This window comes from Rousettus aegyptiacus, unplaced genomic scaffold (genome assembly GCF_014176215.1).
Source record: "Rousettus aegyptiacus isolate mRouAeg1 unplaced genomic scaffold, mRouAeg1.p scaffold_m13_p_16, whole genome shotgun sequence".
In the NCBI taxonomy this organism is placed as follows: domain Eukaryota; kingdom Metazoa; phylum Chordata; class Mammalia; order Chiroptera; family Pteropodidae; genus Rousettus; species Rousettus aegyptiacus.
In genome coordinates, this window is record NW_023416291.1 from 47,027,716 (window position 1) to 47,047,343 (window position 19,628).

The 19,628-nt window shown below is 34.9% G+C and overlaps 1 protein-coding gene across 2 annotated transcripts in view; it reads right to left on the reverse strand.

The window, feature by feature from the left end:
• Window positions 1–19,628, reverse strand: part of TLL1 (tolloid like 1) — a 164,342-nt gene that overhangs the window by 11,059 nt on the left and 133,655 nt on the right. For both annotated transcript variants that reach the window (XM_016121109.2, XM_016121108.2), the window contains 3 exons: window positions 18,489–18,669; window positions 11,701–11,826; window positions 8,852–8,979 (listed from right to left, as the gene is read on the reverse strand). In XM_016121109.2, coding sequence (XP_015976595.2) covers window positions 8,852–8,979; window positions 11,701–11,826; window positions 18,489–18,669 — 435 coding nt within the window. The remainder of the gene's footprint in view (window positions 1–8,851; window positions 8,980–11,700; window positions 11,827–18,488; window positions 18,670–19,628) is intronic.

A 19,628-nucleotide genomic window follows, 5' to 3' on the forward strand; every position in this document is an offset into this window, starting at 1 on the left:
TTAGGTTATTTTTATTTACTTTTCAGACAAACGATACATTTACTTTAATATCTGGAGTCTTGCAAAGTATGTTTTGCTAACTAAGAATCATCCTAATTTACCTGGTAGAAATTTTTATGTGTAGGTCTTACCAAATTCTTAAATAAAAATTCAATAAGCATATAACACATTAAATATCACAAAGAAAAGTTTCATTGACATGAACTGAAAATAATATTTTCCAAAGTATTAATAATTCCAGGAATTCTAGGTTATTTGCTATTGCCAATTAGGCTTTTCCTTTCTCCAGAAAAACTATTATGCATTCAAGAATTAGACTATCACTACTACTTAAGTCTAAAGAGCAAAGCTAAAAATACATTAAGAAAATAAACCTGCGCAAATATAATTGAAAGTTCATTAATTTTGCTACAATCCCTGCAGCATAAAATATTTGCACTAAACTTTTTATAAACGTTTTCTTTAATGCAAGTTTGTAATGTGATCATAATTCTCAGTTTAAGACATATACTTGTGATTTTGAAAGAAAAAGTGACTAAAAATGGTTATGCGTCAAAGCTGGCCACAGCTTTCTGTTCCATATCTTACCTGTCTACTATCACTTCTGACTTGAAGGAGTAAGGGAAGAAATCAGAGAAACAATTTATATTAATTAGGAAGTAGGAGAAAGGAAAATGAAAGGTACTTAAAGAAGAAATAAAAGAAAAGAAATAGAGCTGATCTCCCTTCTCATTCTACTGCACCCCAATTTATAAAACATATCAATTAAAATATTATAACCAATAAGCATTAAAGAGTCATTATTGGTTATAATCATATATGAGTAAAAAGGAGCATTCACTTCATTTGACCAAAGACACTGGGTAGTGCGAAATAGATTAAATATAGCACAAAGAATTGCATTGAAAACAAGCAAAAAAGTGCAGGAAAATATAATGAATAAGGAGATTTTATTAGAGTTTAATTATCCTTATACACAACATTAAAAGTAGGTGATCTCTGAAGGAGTTTGTCACTTATTAATCTCTGTAATCCAGTGACAGAGAGTGGAGTAGAGTTGACAGGGTCCACGGCAGATAGAAGACCCTGAATGGATGGTTGGCGGAATTCTAGATAAGCCTGTTCATTCCCCACCCACCCAGCCCATGTTTACGGCCAACTCCCCTGGATGGAAACGCTACAGACGTGGCAGACCAAAACTGCTAGCTTTCTGCCTCTCATGAGATGGTATCCAGTCAGCTTCTCATATCCTCGTGTACACATCTACGGTCTTAATGCCAATTTGTAACTGTTACGAAACCGATATGAGAAAATTGGCTTAACTGTACCCAGAGTATTTTACAAAGTATAAAATTAAGCTTCTGAATTATAAGATCGATATTATTTCAAGAGAAAAATAACGATATCTGAAAACCACTGCATGTCAAGTAATTCTCTTTCGAATGTAATTTACAGTCATTCACCTATAAATGTAAAAAGCAGAGAAACCTACCATGTAGAAGAGAAAATAGTAAAAATAGGGGCAATGGCATTCTAAGGAATATTCTTTAAGTGCAAGTTAAGCATGAGATCAGAATTTACAGACCACACATGTTCAGTCCATTGATTGGTCCATTGAAAACTAAGTGAACGAGATAACTAAGTGATTACTTCACTCCCTAATGAAATGCAGGTTGTCCGGAGTAAATCGTAACATCTGTTTTACAGAGCAGAGCAACACTACACAAAGTGGCATTGAGCTGGTGGGCCGGGGGGCATACCGAGACCTGGTCTGGAGCCAACTGGCTTCAGCTTTTTATCAAATTACTAATGCAATCGGACTGACTCTATAAGTCAAATTAGGCAAGGGTTTTGTAGCTGACACGTTGTCGAGCAATGCAAGCAACCCTCATTCATTAAGGTATTAATGAATTTTCCTCTTGGAATTGGTAGCAGCTTGTTAGGTCGACTGCAAAGATTGGGTGGGTGGTCCCTTTCCAGCAGCAAGCCCGACCCAGACGCTCCACCACACACAAGCCAAAGCGTGACTAACTCACATGCTCAGATCTCATAAATGTGGCCCTTAATATAGAGCCATCTACATAGAGAGACCTCCATACATAATGACATTGCCTCAATACAAAATATTTCTAGGCCATTGAAAGCTATTATAGGAGCCCATGGGAAACTGGAAAATCTTTTAAAATGTTTTTGAGTTTCTAAAGATAAAACGAGATACACAATTTATTACTTTGTTCTATAACACATGCCGAGCCATGAATTGATATACGTAAGTAATGCACATTGTGAAGATTTTCAGCCACAAGGGACTGACGCTACGCAAATGTCCCACAGAAGACGCTTAGATGCCAAAAGGTCCTTCAACTTCACGATGAGGACAGGACACCTAGCAAAGCGAATGTTTGGAGCTGTTAAGCAATTCTGATTTCTACTGCAACACCGCCCTCTTTCCGGGGACTTTTAAATATGTTTATCAAGCATTTATACTAAGACTTTACAGACATTTTTGTATTCAAACACTTACACCTTACTCATTCCATGATTATATTTCTATGATTTTTAAGCTTACTATGTTTTAGAAAGACTAAGAAAGAGTGAATAACTGTGAATTCTAGTCAGAAAATCCTAATGCATTTCCCACAAGACAAACTAAGAGATTAAGGAGTCCCATTCAAAAGAAATAAAATTGAACTCTCATTTGAGGCTGTGGAAAGAATAACTGTGTGTTTCTGGAACACCCAAGCAAGGCTAATCTACGTAACTGGCCACCAGCCAGGCTTACACATGCAGCCCCCTCACACAAACATCTGTGGAGGTGCATTTATTGAAAATACAGGCACTGCTTAAAGGATAAGGCCATTCAGAGTCACTACATATATTCACAAAAGACAAGATAATAAAATGATAGCGCTTGATGCGGAAATAAACTTTAGCTAGGGTGACTGTTTCAACTAAGAGAATTAAAGAGACTGATGCAATTTGAGCAGCTATGAAATAAGAATTCAGAGTTCCCGAGTCCAGCCTTTTCCTGTCTTTGGTAAGAACTGTCATTTGGTTTCCCACAAGATATTGGAAGAATTAGAGGCCACTGGAAAAAAATGGCACAGTGGAATACAAACCCCACTCTTCTAATTCACAGGCCTTTTCTTTTTCGTGAGTTCTCTGTAACGGTGATCAAACATACTTTTTATGGATTCATGGTAGAAAATTCTATAACGCTCGGGGGTGTTTTGTTTTCTAAATATCCCATATATGAAGCTGTAAATTGCAGCTATATAACTTAAAACAACTCTGGGATATGATACATCAAATAAAAATGGCATGAGAACATTAGCTTATTGCTGGATGCTCCTTTGCCTGGAAGTTATTTTTTGTTTTTAATGAAGAGCAATTCAAAATAATGAATAAAATACCCAAAATTTAATGGTCAGTTGCATCTCTCAGAACCGAGACAGGATGAAGCCAGAAATAATAAATCTTTGTCCTTATTCATTCAGAACTTTATCCCTTTTCTAGTAAGAAGAGTTTTTCCAAGTATCTTTCAACTAAGGTTCCTTTTACTTTATAGCTATTGTCACGCAGTCATCATCTCATGATTAAACACACATGTGTATAAACATAAGGTAAACGTGTTAGTTTCCAACTGTTGCCGTAAGACAGGACCACAGTTTAGTGGCTTAAAACAACACACACTTATTGTCCTAACGCTGTGGAGGTCGGTTGTTTAAAATGGGTGGGCAGCGCCAATTACTTCTAGAGGTCCGGTGAGAATCTGCTTCCTTGCATGTCTCCAGCTGCCCTCATTCCTTGGCTCATGTCCACTTCCTCCATCTTTAAAACTAACAGTAGAGCATCTTCTCTGCTCTCTGACCTCCTGCCTACCTCTTGGAAAGACCTTGTGATTATATCAAGCCCACCCAGACATTCCAGCATCATCTCTCCATTTCAAGATCCTTAATTTAACCACAGATCCTTTCGCCATGTAAGGTAACATATGTACAGGTTCTGGGGATTAGGGCATGAATACCTCTGGTGGAGGGAGAATTATTCTGCCTACCGGAGAAAGTGAAGCCAAATGTTTCCACTCTCTGTGATTTTTTTTTAGGAAAAATGAGCACAAACTTATGACTCCATGATCTCAAACTCTTTAACCCCTGACCTTCCTAGCTTGGGTGAACAAACTAAATTCTGCAGGGCAAACCTGGCCTGCAGCCTGGTTTTGTAAATAAACTTTTATTTTTGGACACCATCATGTCCACTCATTTGTGCATTGCCTACAGCTGCTTTCACATTAAAAGGGTAGAATTAAATTGTTACAACATAGCATAGTCTAGAAAGTCTATCATATGTCATACCCAGCCCTTCAGAAAAAGGTATTTTGACAAGTCATCATTAGCTACATTTTTAATTATTAGGATTAAATTTCCAATTGATATGACTGCATAAAAATTTAACATGTTTGAATTATACAAAAAACATAATTTTTATCATTATAATTATGATTACTATTTAGATGTACATTCATTGGAATGTAAGAAAGCACTGTGCTAATACTTTATGTACAGGTTCGTTTAATACACACACGATTAATGGGTATTAGCTCCAACTTCCAGATGAAGAAATCAAGGCTTTAAAAGTATGTTTCTAAAATAACAAGGCTAGTAAGTGGAAGTACTATGATCAAGACCCATCTCCTTCTTAAAAATACATGTTCTTAATCCCTCCACATTTCTCTGCTGTATATTCGTTTTAGTTAATCATTATAAGTTTGTCTTACTAATGTGATTGTTTTCCATTTAAATTATTACATATGTGTACATATACAGCAACTATGGATCTCTTTCCTCTCTGATATGGCATGCTCTCATGAAAAATAGGATTAATTGTAGAGAAGGAATGCCTGAGCTTGAAAGTATTTAGACTCCTACTAGCTTTAGAGACTTGCCAAGTCACCTAAATTGGCTGGGCCTGCTTCTTTATCTGTAAGTGTCCTTTACGACACCAACCTGAGATAATGTCCAGATACCACTTTGAACCCATTAGGCACTACACACATAGTTCTTACTGCTGCTTAGCCCAAGGACAGTCTCGTGAGATACAAGATGTGCCCAGCCAAGCTACATTTTACTACTTGGAGAACACTTTTAAAAAATATTCATATTTTAATTTTAGAATTACACATGAAGGAGTGCCTATTTTAGAACTGTTTTTAAAACATGCTCCCAGGCTTTCTGGATCCCAACTCTTTAGATTACTACATTTATATGAAGATAGTATTCCATAGTTTTATAAAGATCAAAGTATATATCAAAATGAATGTATGTAAGAATACAAAAATTCTCAAGAACTGATAAATTCACTCATAAATACAACTTTACATAATCTTCATATTTAGCTTTATAATAGAAAATTTATGATTTAGGGACAAAAATTAATGTTTATTTTATAGTACAGAATAATTAGTTTTTGTATTCAAATTCTGTTCAATATTACTAGACAGTATTTACTGTGGCATTTAAAAAAATCACCTTTAAATATTTTCTGTCTGTATACCAGGTGGTATATTACAACCTCATAGTATTTTGGCGACACATTTGAAATTTAACATCGCACTAACTTGCCAGGAGAGTAATAAGCAGTAACACATTTGTGTTGCCTTTACTTTCCTGAATCTGTGCGATCTTACATGTTTTGAACATATGTGTGAAATTAAAGATGGCTGCCTCGGCTTTGTGACCCCTCCCACTGAGAGAGAAAGTACAGTTCTCTTTCCCTTCAATCTCGGCCAGCTTTTGTGATCTGCTTTCTCAACAGAATGTGCAGAGGTGATGTTCCGGAGTGACTGAGGTGTTCCTCTGGGCCTCTTGAAACTCTCTTTTTGGAAACTCAGAACTGCCATGTGACATGTGTGGCTGTCCTGAGACCACCATGCTGGGATGGGCTTGTGTTGATGCTCTGGTTGTCCCAGCCCAGAGATGTAAGATGGAGTTTGGCTGCCACAGAGAGAGAGAGACAGGACCACTGAGAAAGACCATCCCTAAAACCTAAAAACACAGAGCCTCTCTAAAGCGGAAGGTTGTATTAAAACAACAGAGAACCCTTTTCCATCACCACCAGCCTAGCAAGCACCAAGTCACAGCAACCACAGTCTGCCACTGAGCGAGGGAAAAATGTGTCCAAAGGGACACAGTTCACAGTTAACATGAACAAAGAGGCTAAATGTAATGGAGAAACATTGGGAAAATGTCTCTGAAATTTCAGCCTCCAACCTAAGACAAAAGAATTTGAAGGCAGCGGTGCACTGCAGATAATCATGGGAACAAGAAAACTCAAAGCTCAGCTTAATTACCAACTAAATTCACTCAACAATACCCCATTCCATACACACACATACACTAACAGCCTAACAGAAGAGACGAGTTCACTTCCAGTGTAAAGTCTCCACTGTTATCCACATGTCTGGTGTTTAAGAAAAAAAATTACAAGACACACAGAAAGGCAAGAAAAAACAACAGCGTTAAGAGAGAAAATAATCAATAGAATAGGCTCAAACATTACCTCAATGTTGAACTATCAAGTGACTACGATTAATATACTTATGATTCTAATAAAAATTCAGACAACATGCTAAAACAGCTGGAAAACTTCAACAGAGAGATCGTGGTATGGACTGATTTGTGTCCCCCTAAATTCTTATGTTGAAGCCCAAACCCCTAACATGACTACATTTGGAGAGAGGTCCTTTAGGGAGGTAATTAAGGTTAAACGGGGTAGTAAGGGCGAGGCTCTAATCCGTAAGGCTCATGTCCCTATGCGAAGATAAAAAGATCCTAGAGCTCGCTCGTTCTCCAAGCACACACAGGCAAGACCACATAAAGACGGAGCAATAAAGTGCCAATAACAAGCCTGGAGAGGAGGCCTGACCAGCTACTAACCCTGCCAGCATCTCGATCTTGGACTTCCAGCCTCCAGAACTGTGAGGAAATACATTTTTGTTGTTTTACCCAGTCTCAGTCTATGGCATTTGTCATGGAAAACTGAGCAGACTGACACACATGGGAACTATAATAACAATTCCAACGGAAATGCTAAATAGAGTCACAAAAAAATAATAGAGCATCCAAGAGTTATAAATAATGTGAGACAATCTAGCATATGTGTAATTTGAATCCTAGAGGCAAAAGAGAGGCAAAAGTGCAGGAGAATTGTGAAGAAATAATGGTTAAGAATTTTCAAAAATTCGTGATCAGACATCACGCTACAAATGCAAGAAATTCAGAGAATTCTGAGAAAGACAATTTACTGAACACACACACATACACACAGACACACACACCTAGATACATTATACCAAAATGCTGATAAAAAGAAAATGTTGAAGGCAGCCATAAGAAAAACATCATTACATCACAGGAACAAAATTAAGATTTATAATAGACTTATTAGGAACCATGAAAGCCAGAAAATAATAAAATCAAGTGTTTAGAGTGCAGACTGAAAAATAAAATGTCATCCTAGAGTTCTATACCCAATGAAATATCTTTAAACAGTGACACTATGCACTCTACACAAACTATCAAAGGAAATTCTTCAGAGACAAAGACTTTGATACCAAAAAAAATTTAGATCTACACACACAAAAATAAAATCTTCAGGAAAATCCAACTCCCTTAGTAGCTGCACTATTGAAAAGAACACAGCCTCTATTTCTCACTCAGCCCATGAGCTTAAGAGAGTAGTTCTCTAGATCAGGACCCTGGACAGGACTGGAAGGCAATCAAGTTCCTACAGAGCTGTCACCTTAGCATCTAGCATCCTTCCAAAGAGTGGCCGAAATGAACTGATGTCTCTGGAAAGTCGTTAACTACTCTTTTACAAATATGATTGGAAGGAATTCCGTAATAGGAATATGGGAGTCTTGGTGACTGTCTCTAATTTTATTATAATGCTGCATAGAAATAAGACCTCTCTAATGGCCAAAAATATCACAAATAAAGAAAGGGTTCAAGCAGAATTTAAAATTAACTTTATAGTTGGACTGGTCTAGTAAGCTAACATGGACTGGTAATCTCATTCTCAAAGCAATCTCTTACTCTTTATTCCTCTATTATGGTGACTCCTAGACTGTTCTGAGCCTCGCTAACTAGCATTCCCCCTGCATTAACAGCACATTACAGAAAATTGTAAAAATATCTATATTACTTTTTAAAAATTATATTCTTCAAGAATTCCTATAATAAAATTTAATATATACTACCAGATGACCAGGACAGAATTCAAGACTCAAAGAATATAAGAGAGAGGACACACATACACTCATATTTGAATTCAAGAGAAGTCTAACAATATCTACATCCATCTAAAGAGGGCAAATATATAATGCAAAAATAATACTCCACAAACCGCAAAACAAAATTAGTTTTATTATAAAAAATATGTATGTTCTGTATATGACGCATGTAAAATTGACACAGCCAGCGCGATTCATCCACCATGCTGTGTTTAAGTGAATAGTTATTTTATTGCCGTCTTGCTGAATTTCTGATTCTTTTGTTCTTTTGCTTACTTCCTGCATTTGGAAATATCAATTCCAGTGACCCATTAGCAAGGAGAGCCTTCTGCTTTGCAGTAACTTTGGCAATGCCTTCTAAAGCATCCAGGATGAGAATACTGCCCCTTGTTCTTGGAAATCAGGGCTTTGTTGAGTATTAGCAGGAAAGCATAAGAATGAAAATATTTTCCACCTGACTACTAATTCAGTCCCATTCAATAAACATTCATTTCACTTCCGCGTCCCAGCTAAGAAAGACACGGGCAGTCACCTTAATAAAAGGATGATGTGCTCACTTACTAATTTGACGCGATGGCCAGGAGTGGCACTGATTTCCCACGTGCATTCCTTCCTGCTCGGGTACTTGTCTGGCCAGTTGGGACTGGTGATGAAGCCATTTGGACTGTGGATCTTCTGTTCACACTCAGCTGTGCCAATAACGATAATATCAATCAGTGTGGAAATGCAGCCCAGAATTGGGCCAGTAAGAAAGGAGCCGATTTATCCACTATCTTGCTGAAAGATCCTTCTGAGCACTAACTACTTATCACTCCAGTCTCTGCTATCACATGCACCTGCTTTGGCACACGTGTTGCTGAGCAATAATCAGGCAACGCTTGTTTGTTCTTGCTCACGTGAAATTAAGTGCTTACAATGAATTAGATCAATGCCTAAAAGAAAATAAACTATTTTAAACTGCCGGAGATCTGTCAGCTCAGACTTTGACAGAGCAACGTATATTGACAACCGAAGATGTCATCACTTGGTATGTGTGAAATATTTAATGCTGTGTTACAAACAAAAATCAATGGACTGTGCCATTTAGATTCATTTCTATTAACAGAAACATCATTTACAGTTAATTAACAACATTAAGGCACTTTCTGAATTATGTATTTACATTTTCTCTCTCCTTTAGTTAAATAGACACTTGAATACCTGAACTAAAATTTTAGCTGCTGAAGTAAATTAACCCAAGTTTCATCAAAATAAAATGAGGCACTAAGGGGAAATATAAGCAAACAGCTACAAGCCATAGAGATAGCTTCTGAACTGATTTTTCAAAGAATATTTCATTCAATTAACAAGAAATTTCTTTTAGGTTTTTCACAATTAACATAGCTTCATCTTAAAGAGGGCCATTCCATATTGTTAATATCAAACTTTAAAAATATTTAACATCCTTGGACTGTGTTCATTCTATATAATTTATGAAGCAGCACCCTACACTTCCTACTTTAGACTATGAATTATTTGTTATGTATTGTGTATCCCATTCTAAAATACAATTAATTCTCTGAAATTTTTTGAGCAATTCCTTTGGGGGAATTCTTTACTGAATGGACAAAATACCTGGCATACTACAGGGCTGCATAACAAGGGTAAGATGCCAAAATTAATGCGTTGTCACGTTCCTTACTATTAAACCTTTATCTTAATTGTGCTGGGTGTCCACAGGCAGGTGTGGATTTGTCCCAGAGGAATACAAAAAGGAGGTGAAATTCAGCTCTTTTCCAACAATATAAGATCATGTAGCAAGACCTAAAGTCTGGATCCTGCCTGGACAAGGGTTTTCTGACTTCCATGATCCCTATCCTTTGCCTGGTCATATGAAATGTGGAGCCTCCAGGATCCCGCAAAGAGCCTGTGAGACAAAGAGGCTCACTGCTGAACTGTGGAAGCTGCCCGTACTATAGCAGAGGTAAAAGGAAACCCGACCCCTTAACTGGCAGTAAAAATGAACTTTATTGGGGTACCTGGATATAGTTTTATCTAAAAGAAAGTTCTCTATAAAATCCTTTCTTGAAAATATTTACTGTAATGAACAAAGACTTGGGATATCTGTATTTATTTGTTACCTGCAAGCCACAGGCTATACGCATACTCTGCAAAAGCTATCTCTTTTTTTCTCTGAATTACCTTCCATAACTACAAAATAACTGGGCCTATTCTGCAGCCTGTTGATTTTACGGAATACGAAGTCACAAATATCAGAATCCCCATGGGTTTATCCTCATACATGAAAGTAAAAAGAGACAAAAATCCTGCTCGCTTATGATTCTGGACAATGTCAATAAATCAGTAAAAAGAGAAAAACAGAACAAAACAAAACACTGGCCTTTGACCACATTTGAATGGAACAAGGGTCAATCCAAGAGACTCAGTTTTATTTGTGCATTAAAAAGGTTGCTAACTTCGGGGCTAGTCCATTACCTACCAATCTACATGTGCTAATGACTCAAGTTACAAATTCTGCCTTAGTAATTCTCTAGAAATGGGCATAAATCCCGATTACGTAGACAATTCAGGAGCAGCCTCCAAAGGAAGAAATAGGAACTGAATAACGATTTGTTTCCATCTAGCTCACACTGACTGAGATTAAGATCATTGGTTTTCTAAGAAATATCGTAAGGCCTGGAGCACAAAAACTGGCAGGCTACTATTATGCTACCAGTATGATTTAAAATTTTTTTTTTTTTGCCAAAACCAAGACTAAAATCTTTAAATTGCGCAGTATCTACCATTTCCAAATGTCTTTCTTCCGGTAGGCATTTGAGTTTGACACCCCTGGTATTTAAAGTGGCATCACTCATGTAGCACACATATGAGACATTCTGGGAAGGGAAATGAAACCAAATGCAAAGCGTTCGGCAGAAGTGAAGTTTAAATATGAAGGCTGCTATGAGGTCTGTTCTAGAAAGTCCTGGGGATAATGCGGTGCTCTTCTGGCTGCCAGATGGCATCATGCAGAATCTATGTCTGTTATACAAAGTTATTCTAATGCTACCCATGTGCGAAGTGCAGAACTTTTAGGCAACATGTGTTTCTAATAGTTTCCTTGGATCTCTGAGCACTGCATACACACATACACACACACACATACATAAATGTATATATGTATGTATATATGTATATGTGTATATATGTATATGTGTATGTATTATATGTATGTATGTAAGTATATATGTATATATGTATATATACACACATACATACATATATAAGTATATACATATATTCATACACACACACATACACACACATTTGAACAGTCAATAATTATGATTGATTCTACCTGGAAGCAGTGTACTTTGCCCAAGCTGCATGAAATTCTAGATACTGTCAAGACAAGAACACTCATTTCATACCTTCCTTGCAGTCGTGTTTATTTTCATGCAGCACAAATCCATTCCGGCACTGACACGTGTAGCTTCCCACTGTGTTGACACATTCATGTTGACATCCGCCGTTATCCTTAGAGCATTCGTCTTTGTCTAGCAAAGAGATAACCCCACAGTTGAGTGAGTAGCTTTAAAACAAAGAATATCAAAGGAGAACCATTTAGCTGTGGTTAATCCTGGCAAAGGGTAAACTAAGTCATGGCTTTCTCTGTTCCCAACATAAAACAAGAAAACGAAACAAAACAAAAACAAAATTTATTATGTCTGAGTTCTACCCAGTCCTTGTTTAGCTTGGTGCCTTGCACTATGGATAAAGTTTCCAAGACCATCCGCACTAGGATGCAAACTTGTAGTCCTCTTTAACTCCTGGAGTACAAGTTTCGAGTAGGCGAGAGGAATTAATCCTACTTTTACCAGCTAATCCTAAACATTTATTGCCAATTTTTAAAAATAATTTTAAAATTGTGAGTGGTTGGAATAAATGCAAAAGATTAGAAATCTTTCAATATATTAACCATGGTGTTTAGACATAGGCTAAACAAGGTTCCAAGATTCGTGAGTAATCATTTAAAAATCAGTTAGTATAACTACTAAAGTTGATTTTTTCATTAACTCTGCAGTTATGCAAAGCATTAATGAACCTGGAAATTTCTTAATATTCCAGGACAGGAAGAAAGAAGCATCATTAGACTCTCCTAAAGAAGAAAGTTAACATATCTTTTAAACACATCTACTCCAGCAGACCAGTTTATGAACAAGTAATTCCCTTCAAGGACTTTTACTATGCTAGAAACAAAGATTAGAACAGAAAGTATGAACTTTATTCACTATAGTTACAAAAGCCAAGCTAGAGAAGCAGGCGATCAATCCAGCGTGAGGCATCAGTCACCATATTATTTCACTCAACTCTTATTCTATGACTGGCTTATCCATTAAAGTCAAAAACTGGCTGATTGCTCACGACACACATATATGGTGACATATCACTCAGACGTTCATCATTCCCACAGTACAGAGAACAACAGGGCACAAGACAGTCATATCAGAGGTTAGACTGAATCTGTGGTTTTACACTCTGTGAACTGATTTTTCTAATGAGAATTTGTGAGCTCATGGGGGCTCCAAAATGGCAAATGCTATATTTGCTTTTTTATCAAATCAGTATTCAGTCCGTGGAGAGAGATTTAGGGAAGACATTTTATCAACAAATCTGATTGTAATTTTTAAAGACATATCTATTTCCCCCTTTTGGAGACTGATTATATAACATAGTACACGCACGCTCCTGGGGTATATTCATGCATTATCAATATCGGAATATTCCAAATACATAAAGGCAGTCTCAAAGTTCTCAAGAATGGGTCAAAATTACTATATATATATATGTGATTCATATGTTTTCTATCCATGCTAAAGAATGTATTGAAATCAATTTATCTGTGACTTATGTGATCTCTACCTATCCTTAACAGGTAAATTACATTTTTAATACTAACTATGGAGACTAAAAGAAGCACAAAAAAATGTAGAATAAAGAAGAAAATTCTCTAGTATCCAACACAAAAATGTGTAAGAAATTAGAAGCTAAGAGAAAATTCGCCTTGTAAAATTAATTTTAGGGAACATTATGATAATTTGGAAGTCCTGTTCCCTTATTTGTGTCAACAATAAAAATTATAGTTTATGAGTTATTAATGACATGCACAATGGGTGGATGGTAACCATACTTTCTACCACCACAGTGGCAAATACCTACATTTTCCAATTCAGACAGTTAAGCAGTAAATGATTTCAATTTATTATTTTAATGCGCCTTTTCAGAGGCTTTTAAGATGGTTCAGGAGAATACTCCTTCATGAGCAGATGTAAAAATACACTTAAATGAAAAGAGCCAATTTAACATTTTCTGGTGCCAGAATTATTTACTCTAAAATAGACACATGTTTTTTTCTATGAAAATGTTTGCATAATGATTGTTTGGTGCACTTAAAACCTGACAGAGCGAACTTTAGTTGTCCTATAGGTCAACTGGTTGAAAATCTAACAACTGTAAGCAAAGTAGTTTAGAGGAAGTTTGTTCACATAAACACAGGCATCGTTGCTGAGTTTTTAAATCAATAGTCATTCCAAAATGAAAACAATTCTAATATGTAAAATATTGATAACATTTAAATTTTATTCTATTAAAAATCTCAAGTCACTAGGTAATATTTCTAAGGAGAATTATTTAGAGTTGATAGAACATAATCTGACCTGTGGTATGGTAATTAAAGAGAAATAAACTTTACAGTGAAACCAATCATATTCGAATAGCAGTTTTTGTAGCCAAGTATTCATATTTCTGTTGTGCTGAAAAAATGATGATTTTAAAATAGTTTTTAGACCAGGAAGGAGGAGGAAAAGAAAGAGGAAGATGAACAAGAAGATTTTAAACATTCATAATTAAGTATCTATTATTTTTCAGTCTCCCAATTGATTGGTGTTTTCCTGCCTTCGGCCCCACATCCAATGTTGACTAATATAATCAATATCACATGAAAATTAAGTTTTCAAATACACTGCTAGAATATATGTATAGGTTAATCTAAACTTTAGCTAAAATTCAAAACTAGACTAATCAAAATAGTAACTAAAAGCAGCAGAGGAAAGTTATCATGCCCAGCGAAGTAGCAAATAAAACTGTGCCTCCACACGTCAAAAAATTATATGAAAAAATAAAATTTCAGTAAACATTTGAATACTTAAAATTATCCAGATATTTTACATCATGCAGACAAAGACAGCTATTTATTTAACTTATTTAACTTAATATTTTAAATTGTCTAAGGAGTAGTGAACACAGTGTGGATATGTTTTTAAAAACACTTGTTCAAATAGAAGTAAACTATTCTAATTAAAGTGAATGCAATTTCAGGTTGTCTATGTGGATGAGAAATGACAATATCAAAAAAGACAAACTATACAAATATATTCTGGACCTCTTATATACGAAAGGTCATCAAACCGGGGCGGGGGCAGGGGGGGAACTATTAGCAAGCTTGATAATGTTTTTACTTTCCCTTTCTTCTTTTAGAACACAAACTACAAATATTTTGAAAATCGACAAAGAGAGGGAAGGAGGATGTAGAGTTTTAAATACTTCTCAGAATGTCTGCATAATGAATTTAATAATTGAGAATTCTATCAATAATTCATTTGAAATTTTCTAGCATTTTCATGCTGTAGGCACAAAATGTTTTAAGTATTTTTTATTAGTGAGAGAAATAAATGTTTTGTTGAGTAGAAATAAAAACATTTATTTTCTGCAGATGGAAATTAGCCTCCTTCATTGGAATGGACAAATCTTCTTTCTATTCCTTCATGTTAGATGAAGGAAAAGTCCATTATAAGGGACAAAGGAGGTGGCCTTTTCCCATCAGAGGCCTGCAGAGTATCTCTGAGACTATCAGAGGCCATCAGCCTATTAATAATACATACGGGATGGAATTGAAGTGGCAACCTGTATCAAGTTCTTGCAAGATTCAAAAATAAAAAATTTCTCTTTGCAGACAGCTTCTTTATCTGTAGGAAAAAGAAGGATCCATGCACCGGAACAGAAACATATGTGAGCAGATGTACTTCCAACGAATGCGCAAATATAAAATAAACAGGCCCATGCACACTCATGCATATATATATATATATATATATATGTACACATACACTCTCATGCATGTGTACACACACACGGCACACACAGGTTCCAACACAAAACTATTGAATAAGTAATCACCTTCAAAATAGCACCGATAAACTCTACTGATAGCTATGACAGAGGCAATTTGCTCTTGCCAAAACATTCAAACCTTTCGATATTGTTTAATGATGAAAAATTAGGAAAGTTTTCATTGTATTCTATTTTGAACTTAATCGCATGAATATTTGAAGTCTTGTGAGAATAACATGAGGTTGAATTTCTTTTCAAAATATCTACGACCAATCTCTGAGAAAAATGGTGCATGGGAAGAAATATCTGTATACGGATAAGATGAGCATATCAGTTGAAATCACTTAAGTCTAGAGATGGTAATTTTGCACAAATCATTTGATCTGACTCCTATGTTTATTTGAGACAAAAATAAAAAGGGAATCAGGAAATCTAGGTTTTATTCCATTTCTGCCACTGAGCAAGTCACTAAGTCCATCACAAACAGATCACATTTGCATTAAAGTTATCCGTGAAGAAGACGGCTTTTCAATGAGGTTTATTCTTCAAATTCTATTGCAGAGAAATAGTCTTTGCTATTGCAGAAGTCGTGTTGAGTCTTTGCACTAATACAGGGTTGCCTAAAGAAGGTAAAATATACTCAATTCTTATTGCCTGAAGTCGTCTGTTATATTATCCATAAATAATGAATACTGCAATTAAATTTTTAAAAACACATCGATTTCCCAAAGGTTGCTGTTTTGATATACATAAAATCTTACTAATATTTCCTTTACGTTTAACCCATATAAAGAAAAAAATAACTTTGTTCTGAGCAGAATATAGTTAACTTTGCTTAACCATTTAGAATAAATATACCTGTGCAGATTTGTATACTTGGGTTCAAATACGACATTATATAAAGTTAAATTTGGTTTTACTATCATATAAAGTAAGTAATTACTGTTAATTATAAAAACAAACCTTATTTAGTCCAAGAAAATAACAGTAATATATTGTTGGACTAGATATCTTCTATAAAATACCTATGCCTCTGTATGCTGAATTAGCTAAAAATTGAAGAGACATATAATTGTATATTATGTCCAAATAATGTTACTTTGATATTCTCAATATCCTTATTAACTTTGATATTATTACTTTATTATACTGTTTTTTAAATATGCCTTTGAATCAGTATAGTATACAACACTTTGATTTTTGTAGAGGAGCTTATAGATTTTCTTCCTTATAATGCAATAACTTCTCATTTTTAAAGCTATCGCATTTTTCATGACTAAGATATTAAATCAGAATTCATATGTGATGGTTTCTTCTATGAACTTGGAAGTGACAGAAATCGATATTAATTATTCTGCTAATAAGTTCTTAGAATTATTCTGCCAATTTCATTTCTTAAGTCTACGAAGTGCTTATTTAAAATCAAAGGCTATGTGCAAAAATAACTAAAATCTTCATGTGATTATTTGTGAAATGATTGTATATGCCTCCATATCTACATTATAAGAATTAAAGTAGAATGCCTTATATTTCAATAGTGTTCTGAAGGCACGAACATATAAATAAATATCTTGTCTTTATGATTTGGAAAGTTTTGTCTGACCAAAATATCAGAGAATGAATTTTCAATATTCTGGGTAACTTTAAATTTTATTGTACTCTGTCACCAGTATATTTAGCATGTATCTTTTTTTTTTTTTGAAGTATTATCAAATAAAATATATAACTAATTTGAAGTAAAAAGGGTCCTGAATGTTATGATGAAATTTATTTACACTATACTTTCAATTTTAGAAATAAATATTTAGGTGGCTCTAACATAAGAAGCCTTATCTCTAACCACTGGAAATCTAGAATTGATAAAAATACATGATGTTTATAAAATAGTGAAGTCTAAGGAAGTCTTCCTTTCATTGAAATAGGATATTGCAATTCTACTTTGTAATATCCTATTTCTTAAATGAATGCCTGAAAAGAACTTCTAAAAGGCAATTAAATCTGAGGGAAGAAGGGAATGAGAACAAGGCAGCCAAGATCCATTGTATTTCTAACTTACTTTTGTGTATGACTTGGACCCCTCAATGGAGCTCCTGAACCATTAACTTCAATTACACTGAAACCCCCAAACAAACCTTGGGCATTGTAAATCTCATTAATTTTAAACACATGGGGACTGAAATAAATGGACTTTGAATTAACTCAATCCAAATTACCTAATATTAAAACATAATTGGAATTTGGTTGCTTTAAATTGCTTGCCAGTTTGAAAGGCAGAATAGATTGCTATACTAAGGTTTACTATAATTTTATCTATTTTTAAACTTACACAGTATTTTTATAAGGTATAAAGTTGGGGAAATGAGGGAATTTCACTGATTTCTATATATTTTCTTAAAATTTGGGGACTTTTATCAAATTTAACTCTATAGGAAAGAAGTTTTACTGTGTTCATTAAATTAAACATTACATTCCAAACACAGAAGTGACAACTGCTAAAAATACCTGATAATATATATATTTTTTAAGTAAAATGATAATTGCCTGAAGTCATTTTTATAGTGATGAGGCAAAGTGTGATTTTAATATGAGCTAATAAGAAGAATGAAAACGTAATAAGAGAAATAAGAAATATGTTCAAAAATGGTAGGAATAAAAATTATGCTGCTAAAATGAGACCACATATTCCAAGACCAAAGATAAATTATTTTGAAACAGTCTGCCAATTTTTGGAAGTTTGGTATCATTATCCCCATCCATTGGTAAAGAGGAGAGTCACTGTATGAAATAATTTTGTGTTACTTGTACTAACCTTTATAATATTTGATTAGTGTATACATGATCTAAGTGTTTGACTAAATTTCAACAGGGTTCCTATTATGAACATCCCAATTTTACATAAAAAATTGTTCAACATAGGATAAATGCTCATGCATTCTGTACACCTCCAAGTTACATTTACAGAAAACTATGAAAAATGGATAAAACATAACTGAAGCCAATTCACCTTAAAAATCCATCAGATACATACGCAGCATGTGAATACTGATACCTGAGAAAAAATGTGCCTTGAAGCCCTTCTTGGATACAGTATTGTCAGATTTGAATTCAATTCTCATATTGTTGAACTGGGACGTGATCACTTCAGGCACCTCAGCTCCACAGAATCTGCCATGCAGTTTAGACTCAGAGGAAAGACCGCTCCAAATCTCCACATAATCGTATTTGCAAACCTAGAAAAAACATGGTCATTGGAGTCACCAGATTTGAAAGTACCAGATGATTTACATTTATTTTTGAGAAATGTGTCATGCTTTTCCCTCTTTATTCCCATGATAGTCAAACTGGAATTAAAAGGTAAAGAAAAAAAAAATCAATAAAAAGGTCCAAACTTGAGGCAGAAACTATGAAAGACAGATTTGAGATGGAATTTTGTTCTGAATATCTCCAAGAGATACATGTATACAATTGTCTGCTTCTTTGTATGTGTTTATTTCATATATCCTTTCCCAGAAATACAGAGTTAAGAACTGAGATAAATGTTCTTTGACATCATGGCACTGATGGTCATGGACAGAGCAGCAGTTGCTGCTTTTTTTGTGTGTTCATTGTTAAATGTTTTTAAATTTTCACTAAGAACTGTGAACGCATTTGTCATGCACCATCTCATTTAACGCTGCAATGATTACATGAAATTGGTACAGTTCGTCCATGGGACGAACATTAGCAATAGAAATGATCCTTTTTATTGTAAAGATGATAAAAGTGAAGTTCAGAAATTGTATATAACTTTTCCAGAATTATACATATATGCGGCAGCATGGTGATTAATAGCATGGAGTTTCGCTTGGTCCAGATCTGCCTCCCAGAAACGCTTCATTCTAATCAGAACGGCACCATTAAGAATTTTCAAAGTGAGACAGATACTTGGTATTTAATAAAAAAGGATGCTTTACCTTTCAAACTTATGAAACCAATTGATATTTCTTAATTTCTTTGAGTTGCTAGTTACTGTGAAGTTACTCTGTAGCATGATGCGGAAGTGCAAATAGGAATTCTATACAGTGGGATGGAGGCAGGAATTTATGCTAAAACGAAGTAGAGCCATTCCGATTTACATGCAATGCACTAACTCCACCAAAACAGAAGAAGCTAAGCGAATGCCAGGTATTCTTAGGCAATTTTATGGCCA